This window comes from Grammomys surdaster, unplaced genomic scaffold, assembly GCF_004785775.1.
Source record: "Grammomys surdaster isolate TR1022 unplaced genomic scaffold, NIH_TR_1.0 948, whole genome shotgun sequence".
In the NCBI taxonomy this organism is placed as follows: domain Eukaryota; kingdom Metazoa; phylum Chordata; class Mammalia; order Rodentia; family Muridae; genus Grammomys; species Grammomys surdaster.
Genome location: NW_021605367.1, coordinates 974,074 through 998,916, shown reverse-complemented (window position 1 = coordinate 998,916; position 24,843 = coordinate 974,074). Strand labels below are relative to the sequence as shown.

The 24,843-nt window shown below is 48.6% G+C and overlaps 1 protein-coding gene and 1 pseudogene across 4 annotated transcripts in view; one reads left to right on the top strand and one right to left on the bottom strand.

Annotated features, from left to right (window-relative positions):
- The window catches only part of Mgll (monoglyceride lipase), a 107,091-nt gene that overhangs the window by 63,603 nt on the left and 18,645 nt on the right, over window positions 1-24,843 (bottom strand). For all 4 annotated transcript variants that reach the window (XM_028782961.1, XM_028782963.1, XM_028782960.1 and 1 more), the window contains exon 3: window positions 2,053-2,159. In XM_028782961.1, coding sequence (XP_028638794.1) covers window positions 2,053-2,159 — 107 coding nt within the window. The remainder of the gene's footprint in view (window positions 1-2,052; window positions 2,160-24,843) is intronic.
- Window positions 11,498-12,481, top strand: LOC114634348 (annotated as a pseudogene).

Sequence of the window (24,843 nt, the reverse complement as noted above, 5' to 3'; positions counted from 1 at the left end):
AAGAAAGAAAGAAAGAAAGAAAGAAAGAAAGAAAGAAAGAAAGAAAGGGGGAGGGAGGGAAGGAAGGAAGGAAGGAAGGAAGGAAAGAAAGAAAGAAAGAAAGAAAGAAAGAAAGAAAGAAAGAAAGAAGAGCAAGCAAGCTAGCTTTAAAAATGTTTTTTTTTTTCTAAGCACCTTAGCCAGGCAATATAAACAAAGCCTCCCATTGGCTTCATCTGGCTTGTCAGTTTATCTGATAAGCTGGCTAACACTGAGCTGTAAGACAGGTGCCTGAGATTCAGGGTGCTCATTGCAACAATTCAAGGGGTGACCAGCACAAAACGACAACTACAACTGATAATGGAGACAAATGCAGCAGGACAAAGCATTCCCATTTCAGGGTTCTCTAGTGTGAGGAGTGTTGGGCTTAATAATGACAGAGTCCCCACAGCAAAAGCCTCGGAGATAACCCTGGAATATTATCCGCCAAACAAGTCTCACAAATATAACCAGGGCTGACTGCAGAGCAGCAGAGACATCACAGCTGTAATAGGGAAGAATTTAGTTAATAATCTCAATTACCGAGACACGTGCATACATCTAGCTTAAAGGGGGCTCCTGGCAAATCCAATTCTCAGATCTTTGTGGACAAAAATCACCCAGCAGGCTATCTGTCTCACATGAGCTTGTCTCTGGTGTGGCTTCAGCTCTTGCTCCTAGGAGACTCAAGCCACTGCCACGGCTCCCCCATCCCTCCTTCTGACAGCATCACTTAATTATCTACCCTCATATCAGATACACAAAGTGGCATTTTGGGATCTGGGTAGAATGGCAGAGAGCCACAGTAGGCTGTGCAGAAAGACCACACTGTGACTGGGAACTTAGCTTCAGAGACTTAGACAGAGAACCTAATCTGGAGACATTTCAGTCACAAAAACACCACAAAAATAACTCAAGGGCTACATACTAGGTTGGGAGTGTAGAACAGTCATAGAGTGTTTGCCCAGTGTATTTGAGGCTCCGGGATTTCAAATCCTAGGACAAGAAGAACTGGAATTTGCATACTGACTTGTGAAATAAGCCCAGAACCATTGGTGAAGTTTTTGTTACATGAAAAAAAGAAAAATTAGCCTGGTGTTATGTGTGCATACCTGTTATGTGTGTTTGTACATAACCTATAGACACACGTGTGTGCATATGTGAATGTAAATGCATGTGTGTGTGTACCCAGAAGTGCTTGCACATCAACACTCACACACACATAGGTGTGCGTTGTGCAGACGTATTTATGTGTGCACACCCATTTGTGGTTGTTAATCTTCGTTGCCAACTCAACAGGCTTTAGACGTGTCTGAGAGTATATTACAGTACAACCCTGGGTGTGTTTAAGGCCACTTCAGTAGAGGATGAAGTACGTGGAGAAGACACCCCTGGAATGTGGGCGGTGCCATCCCCTAGTCTGGGAGCCTGATAGAACAGAAAGGGAGGATGAAGGCCCTTGGTGCAGGCTTGCTCTGTTCTGTTCAACCATGACGGGCCAAAACGTCTGAAACCATGAGCTAAAATAAATTGTTCCTCCATCTGTAACAGTGCTGTGTATGTGGAGCTGTGCACATGCATGTGTTTATGTACATACATGTATGTGTTTATGTACATACATGTATGTGTTTATGTACATACATGTATGTGTAAATATATTCAAGACACTTTATAAACCTCTGCTGGTTCATCTGAGATTAAAATTGAACTTAGTCTGACTTACTGCATCTACCTGAAGTCCTCTGGGAGAAAACTGTGTCCACTTTGAGTGAGAGCGAGCACTTTATAAATGTACTCTAGGACTCCTTGGCCCAGGTAGGCTCTGGATAAACAGGCCCAGCTTTGGTTTCTCATCCAAGCTTCCAGTAAGTCTGTCTGCAAACTCTGATTTGATAGTGACTGCTGGTCAGACACACTGTTCTATACTTTATATAACCACATGTAGATTTTTAACCCAGAGAACAGAATTGGACAGGAAGAAAGGGGATAGGACAGGCCTTTCTGCCAGCCTGTGTGGCAACTGGAGGTACTCACCATGGTCATGGGCAAATACCAGCATGTCCAGCCCCTTCAACATCTGAGCCAGCTCATCATAACGGCCACAGTGTTCCCCAGCTCCATGGGACACAAAGATGAGGGCCCTGGAGGACAAGAAGGAAGCGGTGAGGAAGGCCAAAGCCACAGACAAGACTGCTGGAACAGTTGGGGAGCTCACACCAAGCCAGCAGTGAGTCAGAATCCAACCCCCAGCTCCAGGTGCCAGTTAGTAAGTCAGGGGGCTAGTGTTAAAATGTAGCCAGAGTTGATGGGATGGAGTCCATGGCCTGGCCTTCCATCTGGAAAGCACTATTCCACTAGACTTTACCTCATCACCTGGAAAACCAGGCCTGAGAGGTCATGGGAGCTGACTTATGCTGGGTCCTGGGAGAAAGCTAGCAGCTTGCAGGTGCCACCCTTACCAGGACTGTTTGTTTTTGGGTGTCAGTGCAGGGCACTTGGATTCTGAAATACACAGTGTTCAAGCAGAAAACCCATAGTGGGGAGTGAGAGTCCCCTTTGGGTGAAGAATCCCTGCCCATAATGATGACATGGTGAGGGCCACAGCCACCATTTCACCCAGCCTTACTGCCTGTCAGTCCCTCTGGTAACAGAATATGAAAGGATTTTGATCCTCTATTGTTATTGTTTGTGTTGTTGTCTCTACAGATGAGAGTAGAATTCAGAGATGCTAAGTGTCTAAGCTTCACAGCAGATAAGAGATCAGTCAGAATATGTCACCTCCTAGCTTAAAGGGCTCCAGCATATTGGCACAGGACTCAATACAAAACTTACCCAGGGCCTCTCCAGGCTCCTGTGCCCAGGCCAGATCCCATCCTTCACCAAAGGGTGTGGCAGCACTGGCCATGTGTTTGCTTCCTGGCTTCTCTGCCGTCTGAGCTTAACTCTAAGGCATGGACCTCAGAGCTACCCCAACCTTGCACCCCAGGCCAGCCCCTACACACAGGCTGGGGAAGCAACCAACCCACTCAAAGGCTGTGTTCTTTCCATAATCTCTCCCAGCCCAGCCATGCAGGCTGCCAGTGATGCAGGCTGCCAGTGATGCAGGCTGCCAGTGATGCAGGTCTGTTTCACGCTGCTTTATATTTTCATCTTTAAGCAAAATCACCTCTAGCATATGTATTTCCTGCCCCTGCCTAAGGACAAGAGACCTGCTTCCCCGACCTGTGTGCTCCACGGTTATGCAAGCAGATGGACGTCAGCAGACAGAGACACCTGCCTGCTTACATTCCTGGGATCAGCAGAGAGGTGTATTCCATATTGTTCTCAGCTGCTGTGGAGTCCGCCTGGGACCCCAACATCCCTCATCTTCACAAGGATTTTACTTCCCAAGGGCTGGCCCAGGGGTGCCTATTCTTGGGACCATGGGCTTCTTGTGATGACTCAGCCCATGGTTACTAACAGAGAAGCGGCCAGGCTGGATTTTGCAAATGTTTTGTCTCCTTAGTACAGCTATGGGCCACAGTGGGAGACCTGGGGGGGTCATCTGGGGTCAGAAAGAACAGTAAGGGCACCACTGTCATGCCCAGCTTGACACCCTGATAGTATCCACTCCCTGATCAATACATGATAGAGGCTTAGACATTTGTTCTGTGTAATTTCCTTTCACCCCAGCCATGTCCAACCTCAGCCCTAACTGAGGGTCACTGGGGAGCATCTAAAACCACAGGTGTGTAAATCCCTCTCCAGAGACCATGGGTCTGATTGGTCTGGAGCTGGAGAGGCTCCTTGTAGCTCACACACAGCCAAGACTGAGAAGCAGCTGCTCTGGTCAACCCGTTGCCCAGAGGCTCCATAAGACTCCTCTGAGAAGCCACTTGTAAGTCACAGCATTCTCAGAGTGCATGCTGGGTGAGCTATGGATTCAGTCCACAAAGGCATGGAGCCTCCAGGAGCTTGCTGCTGTCGCCTCTTGGAAAGAAACTGACTGCATGGTTGCCCATAATGGGAGCAAGTCAATGAGTTCTCTGCACTTGCCAGCTCCACCGAAGTTTTACCTGAGTCCCAGTGGGCATGCTCAGACTAACCCAGTGGGCATGCTCAGCCTTACTGTTACAGGAAATGGGCATTCCATAGCTTTGGGTTTCAGATCTGACATCGACCCCATTTTGTCAAGTCAGCACACCATGTGCATTCACACACACACACATACACACACACACACACACACACACACACACACACACACACACCTGCACATTAGTATTCACTGAGTCCAAGTCTGCCTGGCTAAGCAAAATTATGTCAGGTTGCCCTGCTTAAAGTTCTTTTGAGAAGAAACATCATGACCTTCTTCCCTTCCTTTACTGATTAGAGACCTTTATTTAGCTTTCTTCCTGGTTCCCAGATACGCCAGTCAGGGCATGCTATCAGATGCTTAGCTGTGGTAGCCTCATGTCTGACCATCTCCTTGGTATAAATACCCTCTCTGTGGCTGGAGATCAGCTCTTAATGGATGTCCCTGGACACTCAGTTCAGAAGACAACCCACCGTTCCCTCTTCACACCAGGTTTGAGCTGGCTGAGTGCACTCTTTCAGTGTGCGTTCCCACCTGCACGGCTGCACCTGCTGAGCGAACCTCCTGCTTGCCTCCCTGTCTTCACCTCGCCACCTCCACCCGAGCTTTCTGACTCACGAGGCCCCTCCAGCACGTATCCCCACCATTTGTCACTACAGAGGCCCTGTCTGTCATCTTCTCAACTGAGATGTCAGTGCCCAAGGCAACGGAGGAGTAGGCAACCTGACATCTAGTAAAAGGACTCCTCCGGCTTACCTGGCCCGGATCCCACTGTCATGGTAGTCTCAGGTTTAGAATGCAGGATAAAGCAGGACCTGCCAGAAGCCCCAAAGCCAGCCTGTGGCTGCATCTGTGGCCCCTGCCATCTGCCCTTTTCATGGTACTGTCCCTTCACATACATACCTGATGTTGCCCCCATCTCCCTGTGTGCCCCACTCAGCCCAGTGGTTATATGCCTCTGTCCCATGGTTCTGCTATTTGCATGATCGTTTGAAAAGAAGGGTTTTTGTATGACCATCCATAGGCCAGCCCCTAGCTCCTGGATTGCCAGTGGTGCATTCATGTTCACCCCTGGAAGCTGCTGCCGCTTAGAAGCTGCTTCTTTGGGGTTTCACAGAACACTGGAGTTAAACTTCTGCTTGAAGGAATCTGTGACAGAGGTTGAGAAGCTGAGAAATGCAGTCACTGTCATCCTGGAGGGTGGAAGGGTGGCAAGGGAGAGTCCAGTGTTGTAGGGCAATGCCCTCTGGGCCCACGTGGCTGCTGCAGTGTTGAAATCAGAGTAGCTGCCAATACCTGCCCTCACCCCAGAGCCTAGAAACTTCCTGCTATGGCCCCACAGCTGCATATAGCTCTGCTCCAGACATGTGGCCTCTGGACATGCCCGAGTTCAGCGCATGGCTCCCAGAAAGGGAATTCTGTATTCGGCATCCATGAGGTTGTCACTCATCAGGATGAGACTTTTTGGTGATACACTTGTTTTAAGGTCCCCTACACGCCTTTAACTCCTCACTGGCTCACCAAGCTGGACTCCGTCTCTTGCAGGCACTCTATTTACATGTCTGTTCACATCTCCCCAAGAAAGGTCACATTTGATTTGGTTGCTGGTAGTCACTCATGCCCCCCCCCCCCAGGAAAGCCCACTGACTACCTTGACGGTTATCATGGACAGAGAAATGAAGAGGTTCTTGCTTCACAAGGTAGAGGTCACCGTGGTACCTGATAAGGCCCAGAAGTATGGCTTCGAGCTTGTTAGGGCCAGACTATGGGGACTCTGAGATGTGTGCACAATGTTGCCCCTGCCTGCACACGGCTCCTAGTCAAGCAGGAAGGATGCTCAGTAAGAGGAGACACACAGCTGAACACAAGGAGGGAGCGGGCAGGAGAGTCCTACTTAGACATGACGGAAGGAAGGGCCTGGACAGAGTATCTGAGGAGCAAAGCCCGGGCTGATGAGAGCTCCCCATTTAAGGCACAGGAGCACCAAATCTAGGCATAGGAAGAAGGCCCAGCAGGAGCCAGGCATTGCTTGGTGGTGGTGATGGAGAGGAGGGTTTCTAAGGCGTGGGCAACATGGGGGAGCTGGGAAGTTTCTCTAAGGAAGAGGATACCAAGCAGGGTGGTGACCTGATATGACTTCCATGCTAAGCTCTCAGGGCTACTGTGCATCATGGGGCCAGGAGACAGGAGAATGCCTGTCAGGGAGCTGGTGCAGCCAAGCCCTGAACAGGTGCCAAGGGAAGCTGTCCGGTGCCTTCTTTCCTCCCCTGGCATCCCACATCCTCAACAAAGGACAGGAGCTGAGCACCAGCAGAGCTGTTTGTGCAGACAAGGCAGGACCCACAGCAACAAAATTTAGGTTGCAGAAGAGGCTGCACAGATCTTTTCCTTGGAACATCCCCACGGCTGCAGCCAGACAGGAGCCAGGCGTTCAGGGAGAAGGCAGTGGCTGTGGGAGGGGCAGCCAGCCCCAGAAGCAGATGGCCTGCCTGGCACCCAGCCCCGAGAGGAGGGGCCACCCTGGAAACCATTTGGAACCTGAGATAAAGGAGCCAGAGGCTCCAAGCTTTTCGAAGTGAGTGAGCCCTCCCTTGGTGGCATGGTGCTTCCTCCCCAGCAAAACTGAACTTGCTCTCTTGTTCTTTCCTAAAGGTTCAGGTGGTCTAGACTTGCTGAGCCTCCATTTGTCTGCCTGTGAAGTGGAGATGAGCCTACCGCCACCCACCTCAGATGGCACTGCAGGTAAAGGAGCCACAGATGTGCAGCCCCTATGCAGAACAAAAGCCTGGGTTCAGATCCAGTGCTCCCCACAGCATGTTCCTAAACCTCATTTCTACACTCAGACCTTCATTTCTACACTCTTAATTTCTAAATTCCAGTTTTGTTTTGTTTTTTTTAGCTGAAAGGAGATAAGGACCCTGTGCTGGCTAGTTTTTGGTCAAGTTGATGCAAACTATAGTCAGCTGAGGGGAGAGATCCTCAATTGAGAAATTGCCTCCATAAGATTAGGCTGAAGACAAGCCTGTGGGGCATTTTCTTAGTGATCTGTGGGTGGTGTCATTCCTGGGCTGGTGGTCCTAGGTTCTATAAGAAAGCAGGCCGAGCAAGCCACAACGAGCAGGCCAGAAAGCAGCCCTTCTCCATGGCTTCTCCATCAGTTCCTTTCCTCTCTCCAGGTTCCCACCCATTTGAGTTCCTGCCCTGGCTCTCCTGAATGGACTGTGGAATTCAGGATATGTGTGCCTTTATAAACCTTTTCCTCTCCAAGCTGCTTTTGGATGTAGTGTTTTTTTTTTCCCCCACAGGCCCAGAAATGTGCCCAAAGGCTCTGAGTACCCTCTGCCTTTTCTGTGTCTCCTCTGCCTCACCTACCCCTGGGTTAAGAAAAACAACCTGTGACCACAGACTATCACATTGTTACCTTCTTACCACTCCTTACAGCTACCAGAAGCTACCAACCACAGCTTCCTGGGGACACAGAGCCCATGGCTGAGAGGACCAGGACTCTCCTGTCTGTTCCCCAGAAGCCTTTGGACTTGCTGGGTCCTGCTTGACTTGCTCTGCCTCTCTGTGGATCAAGGCCTGATGCCCTCCTAGCTCTGGGAGGGGAGACTTGGCTCAATCCTGCTCATACAAGTACTCAAGGATATCAAGGCCGAGAACCATTAGGATGGAAGAGGCGCTCTGCTCAGGTACCAGGGCAGAGCTGGAGAGGTACCAGCATCTACAGGAAGGAACGTGCAGTCCGAGGGGTGCAGCACTAGTTCCTACGCTGGGGAGCCACTCAGGCTGGGGAAGCTCAGATACCAGTGAACACTAACCACAGTGTCCCCAGGGCTTCCCCCCACGAGGGGTGGTGTGTGCTCTTCCTTCCTGCATATTCCCTAGCACCCCATCATCCTTCGCCTCTTAGGCTGCAGCCTCCCAATCTTATGGCTGTCAATATGTAAAAGATGCATCTGCTGGTCCTCAGGTAGGACTGTGAAACTGAGCTGGATCCCTTCTCGGCTCTTCTGAAATCCAAATTGAACCCCCATTCCCTCCTTAGGGACCCAGGAGGCCTGGGCTCCTCTGGCAGGGCTTCCCAGTAGAGACAGGCCAAGGGAGAAGGACAGGTTTGCACCTGCCAAGGGCCACACAATCTAGAGGAAACAGAAATAAACTTGTCTTCTGCGACATGGATCAGTAACGCAGTCCTCACTGAGGTGTGACCACTGATTAAGGAGCTGTGGGGGAAAGCCCAACATGGTCACAGCAGAGTGATGGGTCTATAAAACAGCCATGCTGATGGCTGCCACTTGGCTGGCTGGGTGCTGGTCTAGGAATATTATTGCAAGTTAATTCATTGAGCCCTCAAAAACAAAACAAAAAACAAAAAACAAAACAAAACAAAACCAAAAACCCACCTGAGGTGGTACTGTTTTAGTGCCCGTGCTATAGATGAGAGAAATTCCGAGTGGCTAGCCAACTTCCCTAAGCTTACACAACCAATAGGTTTTGAACTCAGAGAGGCTTGCAATTCTCACCACCATGTAAAGGAATCACAAGACAATATCATGCATGCATTCATGTCATGGCGGATGACCAGGTCAGGCTACAACTCTACCCCTCTCCATGTCGACCACTTTCTCTTCTGGCCTCCTGCCCCTGCCCTCCACTTTCCCACCCTGTCTTCCAACCACACAAGACATGGTTCTTCAGTGCCCCAACTTTATCTATGCCCTCCAGCTTGGTGTGAGCTGACCTCTGACCCTACATGGAAGTCCTCAGCAGCTTCCCATGCTAGCAGATCACTCCCCACAGGGGTCCTAGAACCTCTGACTGTATGTGGTTCATCCAGCACCTGTCAGGATGTGGTATAAGTGGATCCTTTGTTCCTTGAGGAGGGAGACTACACGTCACAGGTTCATCTTGATATCCCATGCCCAGGAGCACAGTCTCTTAGCCACAAATGTTGTGTGGGTGGATGGACAGATGGATGGATGAACAGATGAAGAGAAGGACAGTTGGAGAAAGGATGGATGGATATAGATATAGAGAATGAAGGATGGATGGATGGACGGAACTCTCTAGAGCACCTCCTAGAGTCCTGGAGGCTGTTTACTCAATTGTGCAGAAAAGCACCCAATTCCATTCTGCATATCAGCCCAGAGTGCTTCCTGTCACCCACAGATAACCCCGTTTGCCACATAGATGGACACTTCTATAGAGAAATGGGACAGAGAATGAGCAGGTGGAACCACACACACTGGGGCATTCAAGGCAAGTGTGGAGCTGTGCACAAATCGGGGCTGGCACAAAGAAAGGCAGAGGCCTTAAGGGCTGGCAGGGAGGCCCGAGATTTTGCAAACACGACAGGAATTACATGAATCATCTGATTGAAACCCAACCTTCATTTCTTACTAAAAGGCAGAGGCGTTTTCCAAGAAGAAAACAAGATTGCAATGACGGCAGAACCACAGCCAGTTTTCTGACAGCATTCTACCACTTAAGACACTTTCAAAACAGAGCACTGGAACCCTGCAGCAGCCTGGCCTCGAGGATGCTGCCTTTGATACTCCTGTACACCCAACTTGTGCATTCCCGACCATCACCAGACACTGAAACAGAAGACTGAGGAGAGTCCAAGACAGGGAAGTCAGCAAGTGTCATCAAGGAAGACAATGGTGCTAATGGCCTGCGTCCTGCCAGCCACATGCTGTCCCCGTCTGCTACATCTGCACTGACAGTGACCTTAGGGTTCATCAGCCACAGCTGCGTGAGGCCACCACTCTCGCCTGGAGAGTGCAGCTGAGGTCCCCCTGTGTACCTCCAGCCATCTGCACAAAGTGCCCAACATGTCAGTGTGAGTGGGGGGTGGGAGGGGTGGCCAAGCATTTGGTGAGGCTCCAGTCCTCTCCCTGAGATATGCACACACTGTCCTCACTAAAGGGCTCCCAGAAAGAGAAGACAAGGGAGGCTGACATGTTTCCTGCCTTCTGGGCTGGACCTGTTACCATGAGTCTTCCTGGAATCACTGAAATTCTAGAAGAGTCTATCCATGGTGCTAGAGTGTTAGAGAATGCCTGCCTCCTCTTCTGCCCTCTTTTCCCTTTGTTCAATACTCTAGAACAATGATTCTCAACCTGTGGGTTTCGACCCCTTTAGTGGTCACACATCAGATATCCTGTGTATCAGATATTTACATGGTGAGTTATAGCAGTGGCAAAATTGCAGTTTTGAAGTAGCAACAAAATGCTATGGTTGGGGGTCACCACAACATGAGGAAGTAGATTAAAGGGTCGGAGCGTTAGGATGGTTGAGAACCCCTGGTCTAGAAGAATCTGCAGCCTCCAGGGCGATCACACGTTCTACCTCCCTGAGACTCCACATGGCCTCGGGTGACTGGCTGGCTTTGTGTTGACCCTGGAAGCTCCTGGACCTCTCTTCATTATTTCTGCATGCAGCAAGGGGGGTTCTGGCAGACGGGCTGGGTGCCTTGATGGTGCTACTCTAATGAATGAGCTCCTGGCCATCCCTGTAGCTCCTCTGAGGACCAGGGAACAGGACATTCATCCACTTGGGTCAATGTACAGAGGAGCATCGCCTTCCTCACCTTTCAGAGAAATTCGTCATGCTATAACTGGTTTGCTTTTGTCAAGGGTAAGGAAGGGGGGGGGGCTTGCCTTTGCTACATCAAGACCCGGAGACCATTCCCTGAATCCCCTTCTGTGCATCGAGATTTCTTTCCATACAAATCTATACCTGTCAGTCTGGCTTTAAACACCTGGCTGTGGTGTGAGCCGGGTGGACTCTGCAATATGAAAGCTATGGTGGCTTCCTACCTGAGAAGCAAGGCAATGTGCCAAGTGTCCTCCACCTGATTCGCTGCCCAGGTGCCTTTGGTGCTACCTAAGCCTCCAGCTACACTCTAGAGAGGCACAGGACAGCCAGACTAGGCATGAAGGCACCAAGGGGGTGATTAGAAAATGAATGTAAGTGGCTTGGCTCTTAATAAACCACAATTATTAAAACATTAGAAATCGAGGTGTGTGTGTGTGTGTGTGTGTGTGTTATAACAAATATAATTCTATTTTTAAAAGAACAACATGTTCAATGCTTAAGTATACACCAGCTATTGGGGTAAGGCCTCCATGGGCATGGTTCATTTCCCCATTAGAAAAGTGGCCAGTTCCATGTACTTGAATATGCTTTAAACGAGGTTCATCTCCCTAAAATTCCAGAGGAGGTATAATTCTTCTGAGGCCACAGTACCAAGGAGATGTTAGCACTACACTCCTGGGTCCCTGCAACTCTGAGCTGGAAAAAACAAAAACAAAAATCAAAATCAAAATCAAACAAACAAACAAACAAAAAACCCCAAACCCTGGGATCTGAGTTTGCAGATGACACGAGTGCAGCTAGCTGCCTCAGGTGTTTGAACCATGACTCTTTTACTCCTCCTGGCTGTCCTCTGCTTGGGAACAGCCTTAGCCACTCCAAAATTCGATCAAACATTTAGTGCACAGTGGCATCTGAGGAGGTCCACACACAGAAGACTGTATGGCATGAATGGGGGAGAGTGGAGGAGAGCGGTGTGGGAGAAGAACAAGAGAATGATCCAGCTACACAACGCGGAGGACAGCAACGGGAAGCACGGTTTCACCATGAAGATGAACACCTTTGGTGACATGACCAATCAGGAATTCAGGCAGGTGGTGAACGGCTATCAGCACCAGAAGCACAAGAAGGGGAAGATTTTTCAGGAACCTCTGATACTTCAACTCCCCAAGAGTGTGGACTGGAGAAAAAAGGGTTGTGTAACTCCTGTGAAGAATCAGGGCCAGTGTGGTACTTGTTGGGTGTTTAGCGCATCGGGCAGCCTGGAAGGACAGATGTTCCTTAAGACTGGCAAACTGGTCTCACTGAGTGAACAGAACCTTGTGGACTGTTTTCCTGATCAAGGCAATCAGGGTTGTAATGGAGGCCTGATGGATTATGCTTTCCAGTACTTTAAGGACAATGGCGGTCTGGACTCAGAGGAGGCTTATCCCGATGAATCGAAGGATGGAATTTGTAAATACAGAGCCGAGTTCTCTGCGGCTAGTGACACGGGGTTCATGGATATCCCTCAGCAAGAAAAAGCCCTCATGAAGGCTGTGGTGACTGTGGGGCCTATCTCTGCTGCCATAGATGCAAGCCATCCATCTCTCCAGTTCTATAGTTCAGGCATCTACTATGAACCCAACTGTAGCAGCAAGGACCTCCACCATGGGGTTCTGTTGGTTGGCTATGGATTCGAAGGAACAGATTCAAATAAGAATAAATATTGGACTGTCAAGAACAGCTGGGGTTGTGAATGGGTATGGATGGCTACTTCCAAATAGCCAAAGACATGAACAACCACTGTGGGATAGCCATCGCGGCCAGCTATCCTACCGTGAATTGATGGACAGTGGTAATGAGAACTTATGGACACTATGTCCGAAGGAATTCATCATAAAACTGACCAAACCCTTACTGAGTGAGACCATGGTACTTGACTCGTTGAGGATCCAAGTCATGATTTGAATTCTGTTGACATTTTTACATGGGTTAAATGTTATCACTACTTAAAACTCCTATTATAAACAGCTTTATAATATTGAACACTTAATGCTCAATTCTGAGTCTGAAATATTTGTTTTATAAAGGTTGTATAAAACTCTCTTTATCTTTTAAAAATAAACTTTAGCTCAGTGTGTGTGTGAAAAAAAAAAACCAAACCAAACCAAAAAACAAAAAAACCCCTCCTTCCATTATTAAAATACCCAGCTTTGGTGTTCTGCTATGGTGACAGGAAAGAGATCAAGGAACTATTCCTATTCCACAGAAGTCAAGTCTTTTGAGTTGGGTTGGAAGTTACTGGGAAGTTTCTAAATGTCCTCATACGAGACTATTTCATAAGCAAACACTCTGCAAGTCTTCAGCCCTGTGCCCCTCTTTGAGGCTTTGGTATTGAGTAAGTCTCCTGGTACTGCAACAAACGCCCGAAGTAATCAACGTATAAAGTTTTGGCTCCCCATTCTGGAGGGTCCATAGGCTGTGGACCCCACTACTTTCAGCTAGTGATAACACATTTTGGGCAGGAGGCAAAATGAAGCAAGGGCATCTGCCTCATGAAACGAAAGAGGAAAAAAGATCTGGAGTCCTACTCCCCCCTTCCCCCTGCAAGGGCATGATGCCCTCCGCTCAGGAGATCTCACTACCATCCCAGCAGTTCCCACAGCAGGGGCTGAGAAAGGCTGAGGAAGCCTGTCTCTCTTTGGAGAACATTTACTCAACCTTAGTAGGTGCCTTGGATGTCCCGTGAACTCTCACCTTTTGCTCACTCTTTCAGATTAAGGCCTTAGAACTGGAGTGGGTGATGGCAAAGGCTGCTGTCTGGATTTCTTAGCCCCAGATAAGCCAGCAGTTTGGAGCAGCCCTTAGCAGCTATTTCAAATTTATGTCAGGAGGAGTAATTAATGTTTCCTGTGAATTTATGAAGTAAAAAAAAAAAGCATGCCACCAAATCCCCAAATATGTAACATTTTTAAAAATGCACACACCCACTCACACTTAATTTATGTATGCTTGAAAAAGGAATGTGGGTCATTGCAGAAAAACAGAGGCAAGCATAAAGAAAAGAAAATCTACCCACTGTGAGCACCAAGCTCTGCCTCCTTCCAGTTTCTCCAATGCCATATATATATTTAAATTTGTTTATAATCTTTTATGATTCAATTATATAGTTATAAGTAGAAATCACCATGTAATTAATTGTAATTATGTTGTATGTCTCATTTTGGGCTTCTGCTTTCAATTCCTTCACATCTTCCCATGAACATTTTCCTGTGGAAACAGCATGGCATTACTTATTTCTAGAGTTGCTGCCTGGAGGCACAAAGGAGAGAACACTGGAGAAGGCTCCTAGCAGCATCAGGAACCTGGGAGGCCTAACGAATAGATTACCGAGATGTGACACTTGAGTCACAGGAGCAGACCACACTAACCACAGCCCCTTGGACTCAGAGCAGACATTACTAATCACTCACAGACTCTTAAGTTCAGAGCAAACATCACTTATTATACCCAGCCTCTTAAGCTCAGAGCAGACATCACTTATTACACACAGCCTATTAAGCTCAGAGCAGACATCACTAATCACCCACAGCCTCTTAAACTCAGAGTGGACATCACTAGGCAACCACAGCTCCCTTTCCTACCAAACCCAGCCGGCCTAGGAGCCCTTTTCAGCCCTGTGCTCTAGACAGCCACGTGTTATACGTGGGCCCTGCCTTTGAAAATGCCACTTTTAAGTAGCTCCAATTCACAAGCCTCCCCCCAGAACTAAGTTATCATTGTTCAGAACATGCATGCAGCCTCTAGCATACAATGAATCCACAGTTGGGTCTTTTATATTTTGCTAGGACCTTCACTAAAAACCTGCATGGATCTAATGAGTGTGGGCCGTTGAAGTCAGGGTCTTGTGGTATCAAGTGGACCAGACTCGTCCCTCCTACATGACTGGCAGCAGGGCAGTTTTGGACAGTCCCTTCCAATTCCCAGGCCTTCGGGACATAAGAATGCCACCATACTACATTCAAACCGACTGCAGGCTGCAGGTAATGAGCCCTTTGGTGACTGTCGCAATGTCTAGCATTGTCCATTCCTCTGTGTATGGACTTCAGTAGAGCTTCCAGCACGAGGATAATTACATTCCAAAGTGGGCCCACTCTGAAGTCATTCAGCTAGAAAATTACAAGCCACCGCAAGGACGTGCTTCCATATGAATGAGCAAAGGCAAATTCAGCATCCAGCAGCCTGAAGTGCCCAGCAGCTCCATGCATTTTTACCACGTGACCTAGCATGCTGCCAGCATCTCTCATTGAACACTTAACTCACTCCTCCACCACAGCTTGCCTGCCTAATCCAGCCTGCTGAGCCTGCAGGCTCTGCAAGGCTGAAGCCCCCAACCCCCAGCTCTCCCGAGCCAGCCCCAGGAGGCCTGCAGTCAATTGGTATGCCTGCAAGCAGGGCAGCAGAGAGCACACCAGGCCACACAGTCCCCATTGGAGGCATGCTGGGTCACACTCATTCCTGCCACCATTGGCTGTGGAGTCTGTGAACGTCATCATCTCCCTACCCACAGCAGTCTGGTCCCTGCTTCCTTGTGGAGCACCAGTTTCAGGGTGGCTCCCCACTGGGATTTTGGGACAATCATCCTGATCCCTGCTGATCCCTGCTAGGTTTTTTCATTACTTGTGGCTGTCTTGGAGAAGACTCAGGCACAGCGTTCAGCCTGGCTTTCTGCAAGCAAAAGAAATCTTTAAGATCACCAAGAGCACTGTGTCTCCCAAATCCTATTTTAGCTTGACTGTCCCAGGGTCAATCTGGATTGTTCTGCAACACAGCCTGCTTCCTGCACTGAAAGGTTGGGAGTAGGTGATGGACCCGCCTGCCTCTATCCTAGGTGTGAAACCCATCTTACAGAAAAGACAAACGAGGCTCATTCCTGCTATTAGATCTGTTTCCCAAGTATTGGGCTATACCCCGCTTGTACCCTTAACTACAAATAGTTTTGTAATTCCTGTTCCAGGAAATGACAACCACCATGTCTTTGTTTCAAAAAAGTTGTTATAACCATCTTACAGTCCTAAAGGTTATTATAACCACTTGTTGTTATGACGACCTTGTTATGACCAACTTGCTATAACCCCACCTCTTTGCCTGACAAACTCCATTTGGAAGCCCCCTACCCCTGAGGTATAAAAGCCTTGTCTTCCTCATGTCCAAGGCTGGCCTCCTGCATCCTGCCTTAGGAGGAGGCAGCCGGTGCTGACAAATAAAAACGCTTACTTAACTAACTGCTTGCTTTAATTAATTTGGCCATGATGAGTTGGGTTCATGTTCGTTCTCCTCCCATCTTTGGAATTAACATAGGGGCAAAACCCAGGGCAAAAAAGATGGGGGTTTGGGGCTGGAGAGACAGCTCAGTGGTTAGGAGCACTTGCTGATCTTGCAGAAGGCTGATTTGGTTCCCAGTACCCACAGGACAGCTAACAATCATCTCTAACTCCAGCTCTAGAGGAGCTGATGCAGGCACTGCACACCTGTGGTACTCATACACACATGCAGGCCGGCAAACGCTCATACACGCTAAATGCTTTCTTTAATCTAGAGACTTAGCGCAATGCTTTTCTTCAAGCTGTGGTTCCTTACTTGCATCTCTAAAACTTTACAAATACTCTAAAGCATTTCAGATTAGGAAAAACGACATTAGGATATCAAAATTCCTTTTTTTTTTCCTTCTGACTGCAGAGACGATGAACCTTGGATCAAATATATGCCAGGCAGATGCTCTACCACTGAGCTCCCATCTGAAGCTCTCTGTTTATGTTTTGAGGCTAAGTCGGCCAGAATGGCCTTGAACTCACTCTATAGCCCAACCAGATCTTGACCTCATGATCCTTCTACCTCAGCCTCAGGAGAAACTAGGCTTACAGCTCTGTACCACCAGACCCAGCTCAAGATTCCTTATCTGGCCTAGGAGACTCAATGTACCCTCAGCCTTTATCTCCAACTACACACGGGCCAATGTTACACAGGCTGGAAGGACTGAGTGATTTATCAATGTGAAACAGCTATAAATATCAAAAAGTACAAACGGTCCAGCTATCCTGCTTCAGTGACCATGGTGCAGCAAACACCACCCTCCCTCCATGTCAACTGAGGGAGTGACAGGCCCATGCACACAGGTGCCTCTTCGTCTCCAGCTGGAGCAGCTGGGGTTCTATTTCTTCAAAGTCTCTCCTATGTATGTAGGTGATGATCATATGTTTAGGGCTATCCACATTTACAGTTTTACACTAGACTTGTCACGAGGGCTGCTGACGCCAGCATCTTTTCACTGTATACTCAAGTACATTGTAGCACATTTTAAACATGGGGCAGCATTCATGCTTCAGAAATATCCTATGATTTCTCTCTCCACTCTTCCCTCTCGGGACACATAGACCATATCCAGTTGAGTGTGGTACAGGCCTCATGGCTCTAGACATTCTTGTGTCTTCTGGAGATAAGGTTGGAACATGCTTAACGTAAAAGAATCAAAATGAAGGTACTTGCTTGTGTTTAAAAACAAGAGTGTGCAGGTAGGAGGTTATGAAAGAAGGCTTCTTAACACCTTGCCCGATAATGGCCATCCCTAAAGACTGCCAGAACCATCAGCATGCATAGCGAACTGAACAAACAAACGTATTCAAGCTCCAGTAAAACGTATGTCTTCAAAGATTTATGCCTAGCGACTGTTTATTCAACCTGAGGCTGGTGCCACATGGGTATTGGCCATTGTGACCAAAGATTATTGCTTTAAAACATCTAAAAATCATCCTCATTCTTATCTTTAAAAACTCGTCCTACCTCTGCCTCCTGGAACACCCACGTGGTCCCACCAAAGCTCACCGTTCTTCCCAAATAAATGCCAGTACCCTCCGGTGGCTTTTCGGTTAAGGTGTGGCATAGCAGAATGGCCCCTGTTACCAGGTCCTGACAAACTGCTTTCTAAAGAGGACCAATGTGCACTGTCGCCTGCTGGGGTGAGTGTATGTGTCACCCTCGGCATCAACATCTAGTGACACTAGACCTTCTGCTTTGACAGAAGCCCTCCATGAGGACAGTGCCATTTGAACTCCCAGTTAGTTCTCTAGTGCTCAGTGAGGTTGGGCACGCAGGAGTCTCCTGAGCCATGCTGTCTAGCACTGTATTTTTCTGTGTATCTGGGGTCTTAGCCTCAGGTTCCCTTTCCCTCTTGTACTCAGTGATCAAAAAGTAACACCCAGGGCTCAGGGTAACAACACTCCCTTCCATTTCTCCCCGAGAGACCCTTGCCTCTGGGTCTCCATGCTCTTGGGCTCGGGAGTACCCTTGCCCCTGGTTACCCTGGCTGTCTCCACATTCCTCTTCCTCTTCAATCCTCGTTTCTGCTGTACAGGGCAATAATTGGTCTAGAGCAGCTGCTCAGAATGTTCCTTGACTGATCCAATCAGGTTTTGAGGAAGAAAAAAAAAGTCTCTCCCAGCAGAGAATAGCTCAAGTAGAAGAAAGTATAAATTTAGATAGAATGTCAGGCTTGGACACCTTCCCAGGTCCTCATCAGCTTGACATCCACAATGAATTCTTGGGCTGCCCTGGAATGGACAGTCTGCCTCCTTGGATCCTGTCTTGGGCTTTTAGCTCTCTGCTGCGCTTTGAACCCCAAGTCCTGTACTCCCAAGTGTTCAGCCTGGACGATGCCTTGCTCGGCCTGTGCCTCCACAGCCCAGACTTGAGTCTTGGGACGTCCTTAACACAAAGCTCTTCCCCAGGTCCTCTCAGCTCTGGGATTTGTTCCTCCAATCCTCCTGTTTACCCTCCTTCCTTCTGACCTGAGCACAGAGCAGCCTCCTAATTCTAACCCTTCCCTGCCTCTCCAACTCCAACCCAGAGTCCCATAACTCCAGCTCTCCACTCAGCAGACAGCCAGGCGTGGCCAGCACTCCGCTGTGTTCTGGCTCTGCTGTAGCTCTCTCCCACCCAGCCTGTACTCTCAACCCTCACCCACGTAGAAACCTCCCATCTCAGAAGGTCCTGCCACTTGACAACACAAGGTTCTCTGGCCACTGCGACCCTTTGAGGGGAATGGAGGAGGCTGGTGGGTTAAGGAGTTTCCAACAAGTGAAGCTCACAGGCAATGTGTCCTTGCTGAAAGGCACCAGAAAGAAACTCAGGAGAGAGGAGGCAGGAGGCAAGATATAGAGGACCAGAGATTCTTCTCATGATGGGCTAAGCACTCCAGGGGCAGGCAGAGCCTCCTGCCTGTTGCCCCCAAGTCTACAGACTCAGGACTCATTCTCTCGGCAAATTCTTGGGATATCTTAGTACAGGCAGTGCAATTGTCAAGGACCACAAGCTCTCAACAAGTCAGAGGGGAGAGAAATTCAAAGCCAGGGAGCATCCTCATCTTAGGACCAACGTATCACCCCAGTAGATATTCCCACAGCCTAGTACCAGTCAGATTCCATCCCATCCCATCCCTGCACACATTGTGGAGTACCTGACTCAGGCAACCAGGATGGAAAAGCGTTATCTAGTTCACAGATTTGGAGTCTGAAGATCAAATGGCGTGGTACAAGCTCTGCATCCCGTTATGAAGGAGAGTGATGGAGGGAGAGGAACTCAGAGAAGATTAGATCTCAAGTAGAAAAACAAAGAGCCGGGTGTGGCTGGACTCACCCCTTTCACATCTTTCTTCTGAGAAAACTCAAGGAGTCCATGAGAACTACCATCCTAGAGCATACCCTCAGTGGCTTAATTCTTCCTACACTACCACCCTGGGGACTGTGTCTTCACCACACAGACTTCTGGGGTGGATACAACCAACCAGAGTAGCCCTCTCACATAAGCCACTTCAGCAACAACTTTATCAATAAGGAACCAAAGATCAAGGAGGAGAGAAGATCCGCCATTAGGGGTTGGAACCAGAATCTGGATCTGCCTGGTCTTAACTTGGTGCTTTGACTGCTCTGCTACAGGATCTGAGAGATTTGCCTGGTTCTCACCCGTGCCCGGGGCTCTCTGCACCTGCCCTCCCTCCCTCAGGGTGATAGAGAATCTGAGGGATGTAAATGTATAAGTAGCATTTTTTCCCCAGCAGTATGTGACCACAGATCTATGCCTCAAGCTCTTCTTACAGTGAGGCATGTACAAATAAGCGAGGCTGAAAGAATGATCAAAATCCATAAGCCAGCTCTGTCCTGACTCAACACTGGTGTCCCACCTCTCTACTGCATCACTGACCCTGCCCGCCCCAGAGGGACTACAAAGCAAAGTCTTCTGGTATTTATTAAGTGAACAAATGCCCACATGCAGACACAAGAACGGTGAATCCTCACAGGACCTTCCTGGTGGCAGACCTGTATTAAGTCACCAAAGAGGAAGCGGCCTTTTGGGTAGCCTGCCCCAAACCTCAATCCTCCTTTCTTCCACTTTGCATAGTATGCTTTTCAGAGAGACATTTTTTTAGCCTCCTCTGCAGTCACGTGTGGCCTTAGGACTGACTGCTCACTGCCAACGGAATGCGTGAGGAAGGAACAGCAAGCTTTCCATGATCCTTGCTTCCCTGCTGCCTGAGACCTGTTCATTCCTCTTGACATGGTTAAGAGGTTAAGATGTCATTAGGTCACAGCATAAAGAATTGTGGGGCAACACAACAGAAGGAAACTAGGTCCTGTGCAAGTGCGTGGGACAGAACTTCAACAGTTCGCCTCTAGACTGAGAGAGCAGTCAACCACTATCTCGCTGGAGCCATTATGTCACGAGGTCTTACTACAGTGCTAACTTGCTAGTCCTTAACAAATGCAAAGCATACTAGTCATATCCCTATGGTGTGGACCAGGGTTCAAACACAGGGTCACTTGCTCCCTAAGTCTATGACAGTGACAAGTGGTTGACCCTTTCTGCTCCCTCACACAGGACACGAGGGTGACAGGAGACACTGTGTTGGAAACTCCAGGACAGGGAGCACAGTGAAGCTGGCAGCCTCGGTGTCCCTGTCGATGAAGCCCTGGCCCCCCATTTGTTATTCTTCCTGAGCCAGAGCAAGCAGCTCTCATGCTGGTCACATATGGTGAGTAACATGTCTTGCTGCATAGCTGACCTCACCATCCCTTTCTCTGTTCCAGTGCAAAGAGTCCTGAGCACTGCTGCCAAGAAAGCCCCAAGAAACTGGAGATCATCAGACTCTAACTGGCCTCGGATAATGAAGAAGAGAGGGGAGTATAGGCTAGGGAAGGGGTGGGGAGACACTGGTATTGAATTTGGAGCATAGTTTGTCTCCTTGAATCTTACGTTATTAACAGCTTCCTCTGAGATTAAGACACTAAGATGCTGCAGTAGACTCCTTAAGGAAGAAGGCAAACAATTCAAAACAGCTTCAGGAAGTCCCTGAAACTGACCAGATTCACTAGGCTCCTCTCTGTCAAAGAAAGTAATAAAAGCCAGGAGTTCCCCTCAAACTGAAGGAAGTTCTCAGAAGAGAAAAGCTCCAACAATTGAAACCAGACCAGCTGCCTGGAAGAAGCAGAAACCAGCCAAGCTGCCTGGAAGAGGTTTAGATCAACTGAGGCACCCAGAAAAAGACACTCTCCAAGCTGCTTGCATGTTGTGCAGTGTGCTCCAGGTTCTCAGCTTTGTGAGCTGACGCTATCCTGGGATGGGCTTTGGTGAGGCAGTTGCCTTTGAGTCATTTCTGCTCCTGTAAGAAACCTTTCACCTATACTCCTATAAATAATCTCAGTAACACCCACTGGTTAACCAAATTGGACTTTAGTGGTATCTGTACTTTGGTTTGTCATGGGATCCCTATCTGGGGTGAGTAATTATGTGCCTCCTTAGAAAACGTTTTGTCACATAGGAGGGACAGTGAGGTGCTGACTGAGAAGGTGGACACAATTCGATGCTGATGCAGTCAGAGGGAGGAAGGAGGGGATTAGGTTAGCCCTGGTCACCAGAGCAGGGTGACTTAAGTTTAGAGACTTTGGGGAGAGACCAGAGACGTGGTGCTCCCTGGCTCTGACACAAGTCAGCAGCAGAGGCAGCCCTTGACGCCCTGGACTGGAGTCACGAACTAAGACCAGCCTCCTGTTTAATAGGGTTTGCAGCACACAGAACTGTAGGAGTAGCCATAGCCACAGTCTACTGCAGTTAATTAAAAAGGTTGTGATGCTTCAGGGTAAAGTTCAAGTGCAGGCAAGGTTTTCTGAAGCAACTATTTCCTCTTTAAAAGATAGAAAAAACCATACATATATAATGTATCTTAAGTACAATATATAATATAACCAACACATTTTTCTTTTCTTTTTGTTTTATTTTATTTTTTTTCCCAAGACAGGGTTTCTCTGTGTAGCCCTGGCTGTCCTGGAACTCAATTTGTAGACTAGGCTAGTCTCTCAGAGATCTGCCTGCCTCTGCTTCCTGAGTGCTGGGATTAAGGGTGTGTGCCACCACCACCCAGGAAACGCATTTTTCAATTATATATAAATATATTTATTTTCCTAGAGGAAGTGAAGCCCCAAGCAAGTGACCAGAGGGCTGCTTTAGCAGGGCTGCTTTAGGTTACAACTGTGACCTGGAGGACCCATGCATGTCACCAGCCTGAGCCCTACAGTCCTCAGCCTTTTATTAATAAAAACGGGCATAAGGGCTGGGGGTACGGCTCCGTGCTCGGTAGGGACTTTGCCTAGCATGCTGAGGTCCTGTCTTCTACTTCTATGACTGAAAGAGGGGGGAAAAGAGTCACTGAGAACTTAGATCGGGAACTGGCTTAGGCTCTGAGGACGTGTTTGAATGCGATAACATCTTACTGTGAGATGGCGGATGGAGAGAGAAGGGAGTTAGCAAGCTAAGTGTCCTGGGGTTCAAGGACATCCTGTCCTGTCCCCCAGAACCGGAACTGCTTCCTACAGTAATAGAGACACAGTGGGTGCCGAGACACAGAAGTGAGTTCTGCTGTCCGGTGGCAGTGGCCTAGTGTGACCCTGTGAACAGTGATGGGCCAGAAGCGCTAGCTGAGAGGATACAAATGTCCCCACCTTGCTTTGAACACGACACAACGTATACATGCATTATAAGACTTCCCGTAAATACTATAGTTTTCATTTTCTTAATGTCTTAAAATTTAGAAAAATAAAAACAGCAAAAAGAATTTAAGAGATACAGCCATGTGTCATTTTGTAAGACGGTCTGAGACAGACCACAGACACGATGGTGTCCATAGGGATGACCTCACTCGGTCCCGCCATAGCCATTTCTCTTTGTGTGTAAGTTCATGTGATGGCTGCAGGATGAAACCAACAAACAGGTACGTCTCTGAGCACGTTCCCTTGGTTAGGCACTACATGACTGTACCAGGTCTGAGAGTGTGGTCAGAGACATGTCTCTCCCTCCCGGGTCTAACTAGTTACTCCCAGTAAAATGCAAAGGGCAACAGGCAGCTGAGAGTGCTGGGGCCCCGAGAGCTATGAGCTGGAGAAGAACTGACATCCGGGTTCCCTCATTAGGCTTAATTATCCTCTCCACACTTCTTTTCTCCTGTAATCTCTGAGAGGTGCAGAAAGCACGTCAGTTCTGCTGACGCTGACGGGAGATTGGTAATTGCCTTCCACAAACTGGGTTAGGAACTTCTTTAGAAATTATTACTCTTCCGACACCAGGCCCATCTCCTGCCTCAAACCCATTCGGTATGTTTTGGGGATGCAACTTCTGGGAGTGGTCTGTTTTCATAGAAAGTGGCTCTGTATGGATGGAGCTAGGCGACCAGACCCCTCATTAGCATGTGGAATCTCTTCAGAGGGCTCACCAGGGCCCTGGCTGGCTCCAGAAAGGATCCGATGCCAAAGGGCTCCTTGGAGCTGCATCCAGATCAATATTGGGAACTGGCCTTCTGGGAAATCACTAATGGGCTGTGGAAAACCACGTGGTGCATTAATGAAGAGCTTCACAGCTGTCCTAGGATCTTGGAAAAGGATAGCCAGAGGCCAGGTATTGGTGGGTCCGACCCAGGCCCACACAGCTCCCTCCCAAGCGGAGCGTTCTTTCTCCTGCACGGTAGGAGGAGAGGGGCTGTCCTTCTTCTTCTAAAGGTAGCTGCCCACCTCCAGGCCTGGAACAAGGGGTGCCCTGGGGTTGGCTGTACCTCATTTTTCTCAGACACCAGACAGCCTTGCAGCAAACCACGGCTGATGTGTAATGTATCTGAGACACTTCAACCCTGTTACGTGCTGTGCAGGACGAGAACAGCATACTCACACAGAGGGCAGCTTTTGAATGGAGAGCTGTATGAGGCAGAGCTAAATGGAATTTGAGGAGAACCAGGGGCTGAGTTATTTGGCAGGCCACTGAGCTCTCCATGTTGTCTAGCCCACGTGAGGAATCCATGCTTGCAGAACAGCATCTCGGCCTAGAAGATGCCCACAGTGGGACATTTTGGTGTGATGTTCAAGGATACTGCAACACAGCAAGAGAATGCCGTTTAGGGCCAGAGTCACCTGATGCTTAGTCTCTTAGAGAGAAGGCATCATGGCGGGTGTTAACTCCCAGCCTGCCCACTTTCAGGATGAGAGGCTTGGGGGTCTCACGCAAGTCCCTGTGCAGAGCTGGAAGCCAGCTCTGTGGTTTCCTTTCTTCCCGTGGCCACTTAGTTATGGCAACCCTCTCACATCCTGCATTAGAATGTAGTTTATTTTCAAGATTTATTTTTAGAAATTTGAATTACATCTGTGTGTGTGTGTGTGTGTGTGTGTGTCCATGCCAGTGCCATGTCTGCAGAGGACATGGGATCCCTTGATGATGAAGTCACAGATAGTTGTGCACTGTCCCTTATGGGTGTTTGGGAACCGAACTCTGTTCTTTTGCAAGTTCCCCTACCACTAAGGCATCTCTCTGGCTCTATTATTTCCTTAAAAAATAGATTTAAAGAGCAAAAGGGGAGAGAAAAATATATATAAACAAGCAGAGATGAACGCACAGAATCAAAACAGCCGTCGCAAGAATCGCAGACAGGCAGGTGAATGCTGAGGTCGGGGCAGTGTCCACGTGGAGCCATGTGACACAATGGAGTGAAGTGGCCGGATGGGAGTCAAGCCTCCAAAGTGACCTTAGTGGGACAAGGAGCCAGAAAGCCTCATTGCCAGGGGACTTCAAGGCCTGCAACG